At 38.6% G+C, this 14,426-nt stretch overlaps 1 protein-coding gene across 1 annotated transcript; it reads right to left on the reverse strand.

Annotated features, from left to right (window-relative positions):
* Positions 1-9,658: 9,658 nt before the first annotated feature.
* Positions 9,659-13,695, reverse strand: LOC146655313 (uncharacterized). The gene is made up of 6 exons (XM_085427761.1): positions 13,470-13,695; positions 12,642-12,769; positions 12,189-12,311; positions 12,047-12,074; positions 11,924-11,947; positions 9,659-10,940 (listed from the first exon to the last, which is right to left on the reverse strand). The coding sequence occupies exons 1-6, from the start codon at positions 13,495-13,497 to the stop codon at positions 10,792-10,794; spliced, it is 480 nt and encodes a 159-aa protein (XP_085283887.1). The 5' UTR covers positions 13,498-13,695; the 3' UTR covers positions 9,659-10,791.
* Positions 13,696-14,426: the final 731 nt, after the last annotated feature.

Raw genomic sequence — 14,426 nt, forward strand, 5'->3', positions numbered from 1 at the left:
AGAACATCTGGAAAAACAGCCAATGCATTAACCCTCTCAGGCTCAAATTAAGTTTTAGTTGCTAATGCACAACCAAGTCCTGCAGTGGTACTTCTGAGTAAAAAAAACTCATAAAATATGTATGTGGGGTAATCAGGTTGTTAGTGTTTAACTGTTGCAAATCTGCAACGCCTGCCTTGAGAGGGTTAAATGAAATATGAAAATGTAAGTATCAAATAGGGGAAACCCAGAATCTTTCTCTGCAGCAGTTTACAGGAGTCAATACTGGAGAGCAGTATGAGATGATAAAACCAAAAAGTAATTAGCTGTGTTAAAAACATGTTGTAACCTCAATGAAACAAAGTAAGAAGGTTAGAAATGGTTATTCAATAAAAAGCAGCATATAATTATTTTATGACTAAAACTGTGGCACCTTTTATGAACATGTCTTTTTTCTAGTCACCCTTTGACTCCATGATCCTTGTTAGCACTGTAACAGAATTATAATCTAAAATGTCCCTGATGAGGCTGGAGATGTAAAATTTCAGCAACTGACAAAATGTCTTTAGTTTTATAGTTTTCTGATTTCCAAAGTCTCACTTAAAGTTCAGTCTATACAATAAACACTACTCCAAGTACTGACTGAAGCTGAAAAAAATCAACTTGATTAAAAAAAAAAGAATTTTTAAATATTGTTTTTATTCTTAGAATCAGGAAAACGCATCTTCATTTTTCAAATACCAGACAACTGTGATTGAAAAGACTGAAGTTAAATAAAAACAAAAACTTCCATGAAGCAGGTCAAACAGATCTGATGAGCTTCCTCAAATCACACCAATACACATGATTCTCCTCAAATAATTGCACTCAGAGAACATCTGAAAAATGAGTAAAGCTATAAATAACATATGAGAGTAAACATAAAAAGGTGTTTTCACTGAACCTTTTCCTGCAACAGTGGCATGTTTACAGGACTTGATAGAGGAGAATGTTTGATGAAATGTAACTTCGCTGTATCTAACTCCACATTATCTGTGCTGATTCTTCACACTGTTATCAGCACTGTAAAAGATCAATAACAGATCAGATGCCAGATGAGTTGGAGACTGTTGCTGACATCATTGTAATGATAACTTATGGTACGATCAGATATGTTTTCATTGTTAGACCACCTGTTCCTCTGTCTGTGCTTGCTATTTATTATTAGAGAGCTCATAATCTTTATGGTAATCAGCTGTGTTAAGAAGTATGTGAGGTGACTGATGCCAGTTTTGAGAAATAAATAATGATTTCTGAAAATACTTCAGTCTACCTTCCTTATTACTAACATTTACCTATTTATAGGCTTATCAACCTATAAAAGAAGGGCCTTCACTTCAAACATTGTTCTTTTTTAGTGGTTATAAAGTACATAAAATGTAAAAACTAAAGTTAAACACAACAAACACATAATAGCAAATGTGGTTAAGGTGTGGGCAGATTGTCATTTCCTTTTTGGTTCAGAATAATCCTGACTGTGTCAGGAATAATTGATTGTTTTGAGTAAGTGCTGTCGCTGCTGTTATGCCACACTTGTAAATCTCTACTGCAGGCACTCACTAAAAAGTGACAGTATAAAGATGAACGTAGCTAGCGTGACGTAAACTCCCATTCTGAAACTTTAAGATGTCGCCATCTGGGTTGCAAGAGACTGATTGTGACAAGTGGTGGGTCTGATTGTCAAACAACTTGCTCAGTGGCAGATGATTTGTAATTGACAGTCATTAGCCAATGAACAAGTAAAGAATGCTATGACTTGTCCTCCTTTTTGAAACGTGGTATGACTGAGAATTACAGATTAGATTTATGTTTTTATTTAGACCATGAACTCATGTGCAAAGTGTTTAGAGAGGTGAAGAAAGAAAGCCCTTTTTCCCCAAGACTTCAATCTCATTGACGTCTTGCTGCAGGTTTAAGGCACTTACAAAGTGCACTAATTTTTATAACCCAGAAGTCATTCTGTTTCCCATCTTTGGCTCGATGCTACAATTACTCTCAGTGGTGATCTGAGACTCCCTTGTTGAGATTTATTAGTGCAGTGAGGGAAGTGAAATGAATTTTAAAATACATGTCAAATGCCAGAAGCTTAGGAGTTGATAACCCTGACATGAACAAAGTGTTGTTAATAATAAACATCAATGAAACACCTGCAAATGCAGCACAGAAGTACCACCATTACCAGCAATGCTGTGAAAGAGAAACTGATAATGTTACTCCAGTAGTTTTGGGGAGTCCGGCAGTCAGCTGTAAAAAGAAGACATCACAAACATTATGCAAACTCCTCTAAATGGAAATAAACATATCATCAAATATCCCTATAAAATAAAGCAGAAGGATACTCACTGACACAATATGCTGTGCGCTGTATCCCCAAGTTCAGAATAAAGACATTTTCAATTTAATGTCATAGTTATAAAAGTGCGGCTGAAATGTCAGGTGTAAAGTGGTTACAGTTTATATTATTCCAGTTACATGTATCTAATCTGGCTTTTAAAGTGTCTTTCCATTAAACTATTCATGTGTTAGTCAGTATGCAGTTAAAAAGTGAGCAGTGTAACACCTCAGAGATGCAGTCTCGAGTATAGTTGAGCTGGCTCAAACATCTGCTGTTTGTAACACTCCTGTCACTGCTTTTCAATATCGGGTCATTTATTTGTTCCTTCTGGTTTGCCATCACGTGACCCTGAAGGTAACATATGGCATAATCCCAATAGTTTTACACATTCATTCAGTCAGAGGATTAAAATAGTGACAATGGAGACATCAAAACAATATGTGTGAGAAACATCTGTATGTCATAGTGCTGTGCTTTTTTAACACAGAGGCACAGGTTATTTCAGGACATAAACATGCTGAACTTACGCTTGCATTATACCAACGGTAGTTACAGTCCACTGCTGGGAACTCTATGACATATATTCCTGACAGAGTGTGTGGTAGGTCTCTGGCAGCTCTTCTTCCCGACTTCCCCTCTGTTTGATATGAGTTATTAAAAGGAACCTCCTGATTCTGTTTGTGACCTTTAGAGAACTTTTTACACAATTATCTGACGCATTATGATTCACTGTGCTGTTCAAAGGGCCAACAAGCTCTACATAAAGTCAGTGCTCAAGTTTTGCTGTTGGCCTTGTGGTATTTTTTTAAATAGCTAGTATATGTGCCAAGATGTTATCTGATAATATAGTACTCCACGCCCTCATCCATGTATGTTCATTTCCCAAAAGGAAAAGCCCCAAAACTAGCAGGTGATGTCACAGCGGGGTGCGCCGATGTGTGCGGAAACAGGACCCAAAAGCAGATGATGACGAGGAATAGTAATGATTAACAGAAAAGTGAACCTTTATTGCGATGACGGCAGGAAATGAACCAAGAGACCAAAGCAAACAGGCAAAACACTAAGAAACAAAACACTGAACTGACAAAACACTAAGAAACAAAACACTAAAGGTACTAAGACCAAAAACTATAACTATGACCGAGGTGGAAAAATAAACAGGCTATGACTATGACTCTGGTGAGAATAAACAGACGAACGGACAATGGCATGAAGAAAACAAAAGGCTTAAATACAGACATGAGGTGATCAGGGGAAGTGGCGACACATGGGGGAAAACAGCTGACAGACATAAACCTAATGACAGGACCAGGAGAGGAAAGCTAAATACAATGAACAAAGAACACATGACATTGTCAGAATAAAACAGGAAATGACAACACAACTTAACAGACCTAATACGTGATGAAATAAATAGAAAACCCCAAAACATAGAAAACCCAGGAACAATAACTGCCTAAACTAAAGGCAAATAGGAAATAACACAAACTAATAACATATCAAAAAATACAAAGAAAACTCAGAGTGCTGGGTCGGAGACCCAGCCTGTGACAGGTGAGATCACAGACGGTAACAATAAATCTGTTATTTGTATTCCATATAGAAGCCCCATCCATGTCTGGGTTATCTCTCTCTTGGCCTCAGCTTCTCCATACCAGAGAGACTTTATTAATGCCAGGGGGAAATTGAGTTGTCATAGGAGCAAATGTAAAACAAACATAAAACACTCCTATAAAGTGTAGAAACGGAGATATTGATAGATAAATATTAAAATAAAGGACAAGTATATGTGCAAATATATATTATGGTGTACAAAAGTGATAGGATGCACTGAGGTTTGATTAATTTTGACCCAACCAGATGAATTAAAGCATCTCATAGCAGCAGGAAGGAACGACTTCCTGTAATGTTCCCTCAGACAGCGAGTTTGAAGGAACATGTTCTTAAACTGCTCTTCAGATTGTCCTGTGTGTTATGGAGGGGGTGGGAGTCATTGTCCATGATTTCTCGCAGTCTTGCCAGCATTCTGTCTGATCCCCATCTCCAGGGTGGCGAGCTTAATGCCAACAACAGACTTTGTTCAGTCTGCTTTGATGCCTGCACCCCAGCATGCCACAGCAAAGAAAATGGTGCTCACAACAACAGACTGATAAAACATATAAAGCAGCCCGCTGCATACATTGGAGAATCTGAGCCTTCGTAGAAAGTCAAACCCTTTTTGTAGACAGCATCCATGTTGCCAGACCACTCCAGCTTGCGATCCAGTTGGACTCCCAAATACTTATAGGATGTGAATATTTCGACATCAGTCCCACCATTGCAGACAGGGAAGGGTTGGGATCTGCTTCTACTGAAGTCCACCACCAGCTCCTTTGTTCTGGCCACATTCAGCAGCAGACAATTTACATCACAACACCTCACAAAGCGATGAATCAGTCTTCTTTACTCCTCTTCCCATTCCATCTCCACACTTCCAGTAATGGCCATGTCATCAGAGTATTTCTGAAGGAGATACGTTTATATGATGTATGTGAAGTCAGTCGTATAGCTGGTGAAGAGGAAAGGGGACAGCACAATTCCCTGGGTGAACTGTGTTGCTGTTCAGTCTCTCTGACACAAAGCACTGCAGTCTCAGTTCATTGAGTATGCCCTTCAAGTTGTTTGTAACCCAAGGTTTGTTATTTGGGTAGCAGTCATTTGTATGCTGGTGTGAACAGGACAGCAGGTTGTGATCTGACCTGCCCAGTGGAGAGAGGGTAGTGAAGGTGTAGGTGTCTCTGACATTAGTATAAAATAGGTCCAGTTTTCTATTGTCTCTTGTGATGAGGATGAAGGCACCCAAATGTTTTGTTTGGAGAGGCGCAGTCACAGAGCTGATGACTACATCAGCCTTGCCAGATGGAGGGATGTAGACAGTAATAGCGATCACGCTTGTAAACTCCCTCAGCAGATAATACAGGCGAATTCTGATGACAAGTAGCTTGACGTCGCGGTTGCAAAATCTCCTTAACAGATACATGTAGCAGGTTACACCACTTGCAGTTCACAAACACACCCACCCCACCTCCTTTCTTCTTGCAGTCATTCCACAGATCAAGTGTGGAAAGAGTGTCAACAACAAAGGCAAGGCAAGGCAAGGCAAGGCAAGTTTATTTGTATAGCACAATTCAACAACAAGGTGATTCAAAGTGCTTTACAGAGACATTAGAAACAAGAACAAATAAAAAGCATGATTTAAAATTGAATAAAACAAGCAAATAAACTAACTAACTAATTAACAAACAAACAAACAAACAAACAAACAACAGTATATAAAATCAAAACAGATAAAATCAGAACAGTAGATAAAATCAGTAGTAACTGAAAACAAAATAATTAAAATGGTATGATTAAAATGATCTGATCATGCTGGGAGAAGAGCACCTAAGAGCGAGAGACGGAGCGCCACAAGTGTCTGACACAGCGTCTGAGGAGGTGTGAAATCCTGCCCTGTATACGTCACGTGCATGTACTGTTATCCTTCTCTTCCCACATGATTAAACATGATTAAAGGGTTCATAAAGGTGCACGCTAAAGTGTCTCGCACAGCAGAGGATATTTTTTAATAAGGCTTCTTTCTAAACGCATGATCAAGAACGTCCTGTTAGAGAACACATGATTTGCGGCACATCGCAGTTTGTATTGTATTGTCACGATTCCACTCAGATGAAAGTTTAAAAGGGAAAGATGTGCGGTCTTTTCCTCTTGACTGTAATCTCTTCTTTATTGTTGAAATGCGTCTTGCACCAATCCCGCTTAACGCAGCAGGTAAACCGCTGGAAGTCTCAGCACTGCGAGACACATGCCATATGATCGTATGTCATACCTCTCCCCAGGGGAGGGTAAGGCAGGTCAAGCCTCCTTTATTTACACGTTTCTTTTGATTGTATTTATTAAAAGCAACATAGTGACAAGTATAGATTGTGACGTAAAAGACCACGCAAACCATTAACTTTATCCGTGTAGTGTTTTTTGCAATTTACTTATAAGGGAATCTTCTATGCCAGATCAAAGCCTTTTGTTCTTTTTCATTTCCCTAAAATTTTTAGTCCGGAATTTTTGTGGTTTAGCAGAGTGCACTGCTAAAAGTGAGGCTGCTGCTGTCACACAGTACTGTGACACAGTACAGCCCAGCCTCACAATTAGTTAATTTTAGACTGAAATCCTGGAACATAAAATGCATTGTTACTAGTTGAATTGTTACCAAATTTAAAATCCATTTGTGGCAGTGGAGTGTGATTCGTGACTCATCTGCAGGGGAAGAGATAGGCCAGTGGATGTCAGTGAGCTGTCATGAATCTGAGGGTGTCTACTTCTTGTGCAATAGTCCAAGACATGGAAGTCAAGACTGAAAACCTCTGAGAAAAGTCTGCAAGAGTGATTAGTGGGTAGTGTTTAGTGAGTTTAGTGGGTGCATAGTCTCTACTTGCCTAGATGTTACATGGTGGAGCTATAAGTGAGAACACAAATGTCCAAAGTCACTCAGATCAGATGTGTGATGTCCGATGGTGTGCCAGCTCCTGCAAGCTGCCTAGCATTTCCATTAGTAAGATAAATCTGACAGACATTTCCTGTTGTGTGCTGCATGAGGAAAAGAGCTTGCATGAGTTACTTCTTGGACACTGATAAACAGGTACCTGCATGTAGTTTTATCTTGATAATTCAGAGGTGGTTTAGTTCCCATGCTCAGAACTCCTACCCTTAGATTCAGTATTCAAGATTTCTGAAAGTCTGTTCAATTAGTGAAATGGGGGGAATTGTAAGAGGATTCAGTGTGCGTTAATATATTTGATTAAATTTACAGTCAATCTGAGAATTGCACAGGATGCTGTGTAGAGTTTTGTTTTGGTCAAACTGGTTTCCCTGTGTCTTTTTTACCGTTTCGAGCAAAGCCACTGTAGTGCTGTGTGCTCCAGTTCCTTCTGTCCTTTCAAAGTTTGCTAACCTTGAGCTGAGAATCACCTAATACAGAAGCATTTTGTTAGAAGATCCACAGAAAAACCTGGGCATGACTTATGACATAATCAACAAGGCCAGCTCCTGGTCAGAGCCACATCATGACTCTGCAAGTCCAGCTTTTCCTGTGAATTGATCCTCTGGAATCTCCTAGCAGGACTGATATGTCTGATCAGACAGAGTGAGTCAAATTACAATGACTTTTGACATTTAAATTTCGGAAGTTTGGAAACACAGTTACTGACAGTATGTCAAAAATGCTTTTTGAAAGCACTTTACTTGAAAATCCCCAGCCTCGATAGAAAAACTAACAAATGAATTAAGTTTGTGAGTTTCTAATTTAGTGCAAAGATATATTCCTTGTGATTTGGATAAAACTGCCATGTGGGAAATATTGTAACCTCAGTTTTTTGGTTTCTTTTTTTTACATAGATTGCAACACGCTGATGCCTTTTGAAACATTTTTAATGATTTGGCCATATCAGACAAATAATGAGATCTGCTGTGTGATACAGAGGGTATACATATTTTCACTTTAGTTTTGGTGAGGGGAAACTATATTACTTGTTCAGCATGTCCTAATTAGCAGTGGTGCATGGAAGGGGTGGCACAAATGCTCAGTGGGAATGTCTCGTGGTATGTTTGTGGAGCAGCCAGTAAGATTAAGAGTTTAAGAAATCTTCATGTTTGCTGAAAATGTCTTAATCCCAGAACTGCAAGGACCTGACTATCAATCCTTGATCATCAAACACACAAGCTGTTTCTGTGCAATCTGGCACCCAACTGGTCCGCTAGCGAAAGCTACAGTTGATGTGCGATAACTTTCCTCTGAGTGATAATAATGACTTTATTTGTGCCTTTTCAAACACATATCATTTTATATTGTTGCAGAAAGAATCAAAGCAATGATTGACTTCCTCAGCAAACACAAGAACCTCAGTTTGGCCAGGGTTAAGAGGGAGGAAATTTGAAGACATCCACTTATTTATGGGAGTTATACACTCATCAAGGGTGGAGAGCTTGCCAATGTAGTTTGGCAATGGAGATTGGAAAGTTGTAAGAAAGAGAGGATAGGAGAGGAAACCCTATGCAACATTTGTTTATGTATTGCACAATAAGCAGTAAATCTCGGCTGCAGCAGCTGCCCAGGTCTGTTGGTCATTTCCTGTCCTCAAAAAACATTAAAAAAAAAACCCAAATCTACAGCAGAAATTAGAACAACTTCTTTCTAATCTTTTTTTTTTTAAATAAGTGGTTTCCGTACACCAGAACTTGTGATTCCACCAACTGCCAACCACTCGATATTTATATTTTCCAGCTTCCTCTTCTCCCAGTAAATCCCATCAGTTTATTTACTAAAAAAAAAAAAACATAACTTTTAAGTTTAAACTTAAGTGAGCAACACTGTATAAAATAGGTGCAATTTTCATTTAAGGTTGTGGGTTTTTTTGTAAAACAGCTCCCAGCATGTCCAGTAACGGTGTGTGTAGAAAGATATGAAAGCAGTGAAACCTTTGTGCTACAGCTGGTGGTAATTTTTGAAGAGTGAGAAAAAAAAATCCCTGCCCTCAAAGCAGTACAGCGATTCTTCCCATCATAGACACAAAGATCTCTATGACTCACTTCCTATCACAAGATTCTTCACCTTACAAAATACCCTATCTTACCATCTCATTTTTTTCTCTCCATTTGTTAAAATCATGAGATAACAGAGCACACATAGGTTTTGCTGTAAAAAAGAAAACAGAAGTCTCTTTAGATATAAATGTTACTGTTTTAATAAGAAAATACATTGAAAAGGCAAAATTAAGATACAGTGACGTTAAACATACAACTGTAATGAAGCAGGCAGGATTAACAGATTCAGTCATAGTTTGTATAAAACATGTTTATATAGCTTATCTTTAATAAAACAGAAGTACTAGTACTGTACACCAGGTACGGTATGATTTACATTTAAACAAAGGTTTCTCCAGAAACAAGTGCCAACACTAGAGTGGTATTAATGTTTTATAGTTTCATTTCACTGCAATTTTACTGTGATGTTAACATATCTTTAGAAATATATATACATACACATATATATACACACATACACATATATACATACACATATATATACACACATACACATATATACACATACACATATATATATATATATATATACACATACACATATATATATATATATATATATATATATATATATATATATATATATATATATATATATATATATATATATATATATATATATATATATATATATATATATATATATATATATATATATATATATGGGATATATAAGGGAAATCAGACACATGCCTCAGTGTCTGAAAGGACCAAATGCCTGTCACAGGGAGGGATGGATATTGTTCTGATCTTATGAATATCAGAACATACTAAATCCTACAAATACTGTATTTAACCAGATGCTTCATTCTGGATGGCATTAACTTGGCCTCCAGTAACACTGTGAGGAATCTTTTTGACCAAGATGTGTCCTACGGAGCACAAATTAAACATATGTACAGTAGAACTGTTTTCTACCATTTGCATAATATCTCCAAAATTAGAAACAACCTGTGTCAGAGTGATACTGAAAAACCTGTCCATGCATGTACTATTTCCAGGCTGGACTGCTGTAATTCATTATTATCAGGATGTTCTTAAAACTCCCTGAAAAGCCTTCAGTTGATCCAAAACTCTGCGAGTACTGACAGGGATTAGGAGAGAGCAGATTTCTTATATGTTGGCTTCTCTTCAATCCAGAATCTAATTTTAAAATCCTGCTCCTCACATGCAAAAGCTTCAATAATCAGGCCCAATCTTATCTTAATGACCTCATAGTACCGTATCACCCCATTAGAGCACTTCGCTCTCAGACTGCAGGCTTGCTTGTTGTTACTAGAGTATTTAAAAGTAGAATGGGAGGGAGAGCCTTCAGTTTTCCTCTTCTGTGGAACCAGCTCCCAGTTTGGATTTGGGAGACAGAGACGCTCGCTCTACTTTTAGGAGTAGGCAAAAAAAACTTTCCATTTTGATAAAGCTTATAGTTAGGGCTGGATAAGGTGAGCCTGAATCTTCCCAGTAGTGTCACTGCAATAGGTCTAAGCTGCTGGGGGATTCCCAAGATGCACAGGTGTTTCTTCTTTGGTAACCTTTTTTTACTCACTATGTGTTAATACACCTCTCTGCAATTATTAACTATTAATAATCTCGGGCTCCCCTCCACAGCATCTCTTTTGTTCTCTCTTCCTCCCTTCACACCCAACCAGTGACTGGTTGGGTGTTTCCCATTCCCTGATGGCCCCCTCTGTGTATTTAAGCCCTGTGTTTTCCTTTGTCTGTGTCACGATCGACCCTCATTCATGCTGTGTGTTCTGTCTGCCTGCCTGAGTTTATTCTTTGTATTTTGAAGTTTGTTACTTTTGAGTTCAGCATTGAAGCTGATGGTTGAAGTGACAATAAAGCCGACTTGACTTGACTTGACTTGACTTGAAATACCTGCAAATGCAGACCAGTAGAACCAGCAGTGCCGTGATGGAGAAACTGGTAATCATATACCAGTAATGTTGAGGTATCCCTACAAGAGCAAAGAGAGTTTGACAATTAGTCTGCTGAACATTTTACTTTGCCTGAGATCTCCAAAGTACAATTTTTGCATTATTTAAACTGACAGGCAGCTGCGTATCCCTCATGGATTTGACTTCCAGTGATTTAGAAAATATTCTTGTTGGGTTGTCTGTGACATGACTGATGCCACTTTTGAGCTATAAGTGATTTTTCATCCATCCAGGCATTCATCTATTGGATGACAACAGTCTATCAAGCTCCTGCATGTTAGTAACTGACACAGTTTTGTACAGTTCCCTTTTAGCATCATTATATGTTCATGAACTAGTTCTGGACTAGCTGTGATATGTACTACAAAACTATAATATTTTTGCAACATCAAAACTTCTATTTTCAGACGTCTCAGAAGCAAATCAGTTTTTTTCTTTACACTAACTCACATTTCAACAATGATTAGCCATAAGGTTCCAAACTTCCTCTCTGTATGAACACCCGACAACACTGCGTGACAATATCAACAATAATTGACTCACTGTGAAATTATATATTATCAATCCACAGATTGATATTGCAGTTTATTTACATAACTGAGCTGATGAGTGACTTGACGTCCCAGATACTAATTTGCACTGAGTGCAGCAGAATTCTATTTAAATTCTTGCACTGGGTCAAGTGTGATTTAACATTTTTAAATATCACACAGTGATTACTTGTTTATGAATGAAAACTGAAAAACCTACTTCCTCAGCAGCTCATTCATCAACAGGAAGTGGAGGCGTGTGACAACAACCCTTTTAGACTTCCTTTACTGCCATTCAGTTTTTATGACTCAGATGCTCATCTCTTTTTTGAGATGAGAATCTCAACTTTCCATACCTGTTTGAAGAGGTCATTCATTTCTAATTTTACATAGAAAATTTATTATTAAGATTTAATTGTCTAATATAATAAAAACTTAACATCAGTATAATTTCCTGCTTTGCTGTTTCCTACCTCCTCCAGGAGTACTGCAGTCAGCTGTAAAAAGAAGAAATCAAAAACATTATCTATAATTACCTCAGTGGAAAAAAACGTATCATCAAATATCCTTTAAAAATAAAGCAAGCAGATACTCACTGTCACAACTTGCTCTGCGCTGTATTCCCTAAGATAGGCAGATGAAATTACATTAATTAAATTAATGTCATTAATTATGTCTCTCTGCTTTAAATTATCATGTGTTACTCGGTGTGCAGTTAAAAGGTGAGGAGTGTAACACCTCAGAGATGCAGTCCCGAGTATAGTTGAGGTGGCTCAAACAGCTGGTAATCATAATACTCCTGTTACTGCTTTTCAGTACCAGTTTATCCATTTTACCCTTCTGGTTTGCGAGGACATGACCCTGAAGGCAACAGATGAGAAAATCAGAGCAGTTTTACAAATTCATTCAGTAAGAGGGTTTGTCACAGTCGTAACAGGGTTAAAATAGTGGCTCTGGAGCTATCATAACAATCTCATTAATCATATAAAGCCACATGGCCATGTGCCGATCAGACAATCAAACATTAAATTCATTCTTTTTAGCACTTTTTTCTGCTTTATCTGTCATGAGAAACACCTGTATATAATAGATTTATGCTTAAAAAAAAAAACAACAAAAAAAAAACACAGAGGCACAGGATACATCAGGAAATAAAATTTCCTTCCCAAACTAAGCAGGTGTTGAACTTACGCTTGCATTATCCCAGTGATAGTCACACGCCTGTGCCTGGAACTCTGGGACTCTATAAATGATCCCTTGAGGGCTATGACTGACATTACATGGGACCTCCTGTGGATAGCAAAGATTCACGAACACAGCTGGGGGGAAAGAGACCAGAAACATGATTTGACATTGGGTGCCAAAATGCAAAGTCGTGTATTGTGTTTAAAAGCAATGTAGCCAGTATTTGTTTAAACATTGATGGGGCAGATAACTTGGAAAAAAATGTAATGGGATAGTTTGTCAAAAATAACATATTTATAACTTATAACTTTGTTTCTCTTTAATGTCAGCAGTGGTCGGATCTGTTATGCTACTGCAAGGTCAAGTTTAATATCTGTCCAGAAAAAGAAGGGAGTGGCACAAACACACGGTACAATGAAGAAGCAAGGAGGAAAGAGAACACACTCTGCTCCAGCAGTGGAGTGGGCGGAGGATGGAGATCGACTGCGCTGAGTGAGAGACTGAGTTTGACAAACTCAGATAGCCAGCAAAGTGCGTGGGGAGGCGGGGGGCGCCACGTGCATTTACTGACTTCAAGTCTAACTTGGTGACTGGACAAACCTCCTCGTCCCCCTCAAATAAACACGAGCTTAAATGTCTTAAGAAATCACCACTCTCCAAACAGAAGCGCAAACCGCGCTTTATTGATAACACCTGCTTTGTGGCGAACAACTAAGACTACAGGAGGCTAAAGTTAGATCATATTGATGCAAATCACCCCTGCAAGCGAATGCAAAAACACTTTAGCTATTTGACTTCAGTTATTCAGTAAAGGCTTAAATAAAGTGCACTTACCCAGACTCAGAATGCGCAGAGTTTCCATAATCCTGAGAATTCTGATGAACTCCAGCGTTGGTTATTTTCAGGATTCCGCTTAAAAGGCTTAACGTTTCACAGGCGTCCAGCCCTTTCGTCTCCTGTGCTGTGACTGACACCTAAGCTTTTATCTCTAAAGACGTCTTGCAGCACTGTAATGGGCTACACGCCCTCTTCTCAGCTGCAGCTGGCTACGCGCGTGGAGGAGTGACTTCCGTGAGCGGTGTGATCATCTGGCACCAACGCGATTGTGGTACACATACCAACACCCCGCTATTTACGGCATTTCACTGAGAATGGTCAGTCATTGGTTGAATATGTGCCCAGACCGGTATTTTGTTCCCTGAACTTGCAGAAACGGGTACATGATTAGTTTTAACCTGTTTGAGCAACATTTTACCGAACAGTTCATAAACACAGAGATGGGAAAAATAGCCGAAGTTAGTGAGTGGCGAAAATTGATCCTGAATCAAAAGCTCCCAGTTTTGATTCAGGATCAGGAGGCAGCGTGCTATTAGACCAGGTTCAAAGCTTTCCTTGTTGAGAAAGCTTATAGTTGTGGCTGGATCAGGGGATTTTTGACTCCTGCCTAGATATACTGCGATAGTCCTAGGCTACTAGAGCTTTCCCATGATGTGCTGCATGTTTCTTCTTCACTTACCTTTTTCACTGACTGTGTATTAATACACTTTTCATTGAATAATTAGTCATTATTAATCTCTGGCTCTTTTTCACACTGTGTCTTTTGTCCTGTCTCCATCACACCTAACTGGTTACAGCAAATGCAAAAGTTAAGTGGGAGTTTTTCCTTCCCATTGTCACCAGTGTTTGCTTAAAGGAGGACTCAGAGGGGGAATTTGATTGTGGGGTTTTCTCTGTATTACTGTTAAAGTCTTTACCTTACAATAAAAAGTGCCTTGATGCGACTGTGGTGGT

The sequence above is a fragment of the Rhamphochromis longiceps genome, linkage group LG13 (assembly GCF_057381845.1).
Source record: "Rhamphochromis longiceps isolate RC_006_pf linkage group LG13, R_longiceps_female_GT1.1, whole genome shotgun sequence".
In the NCBI taxonomy this organism is placed as follows: domain Eukaryota; kingdom Metazoa; phylum Chordata; class Actinopteri; order Cichliformes; family Cichlidae; genus Rhamphochromis; species Rhamphochromis longiceps.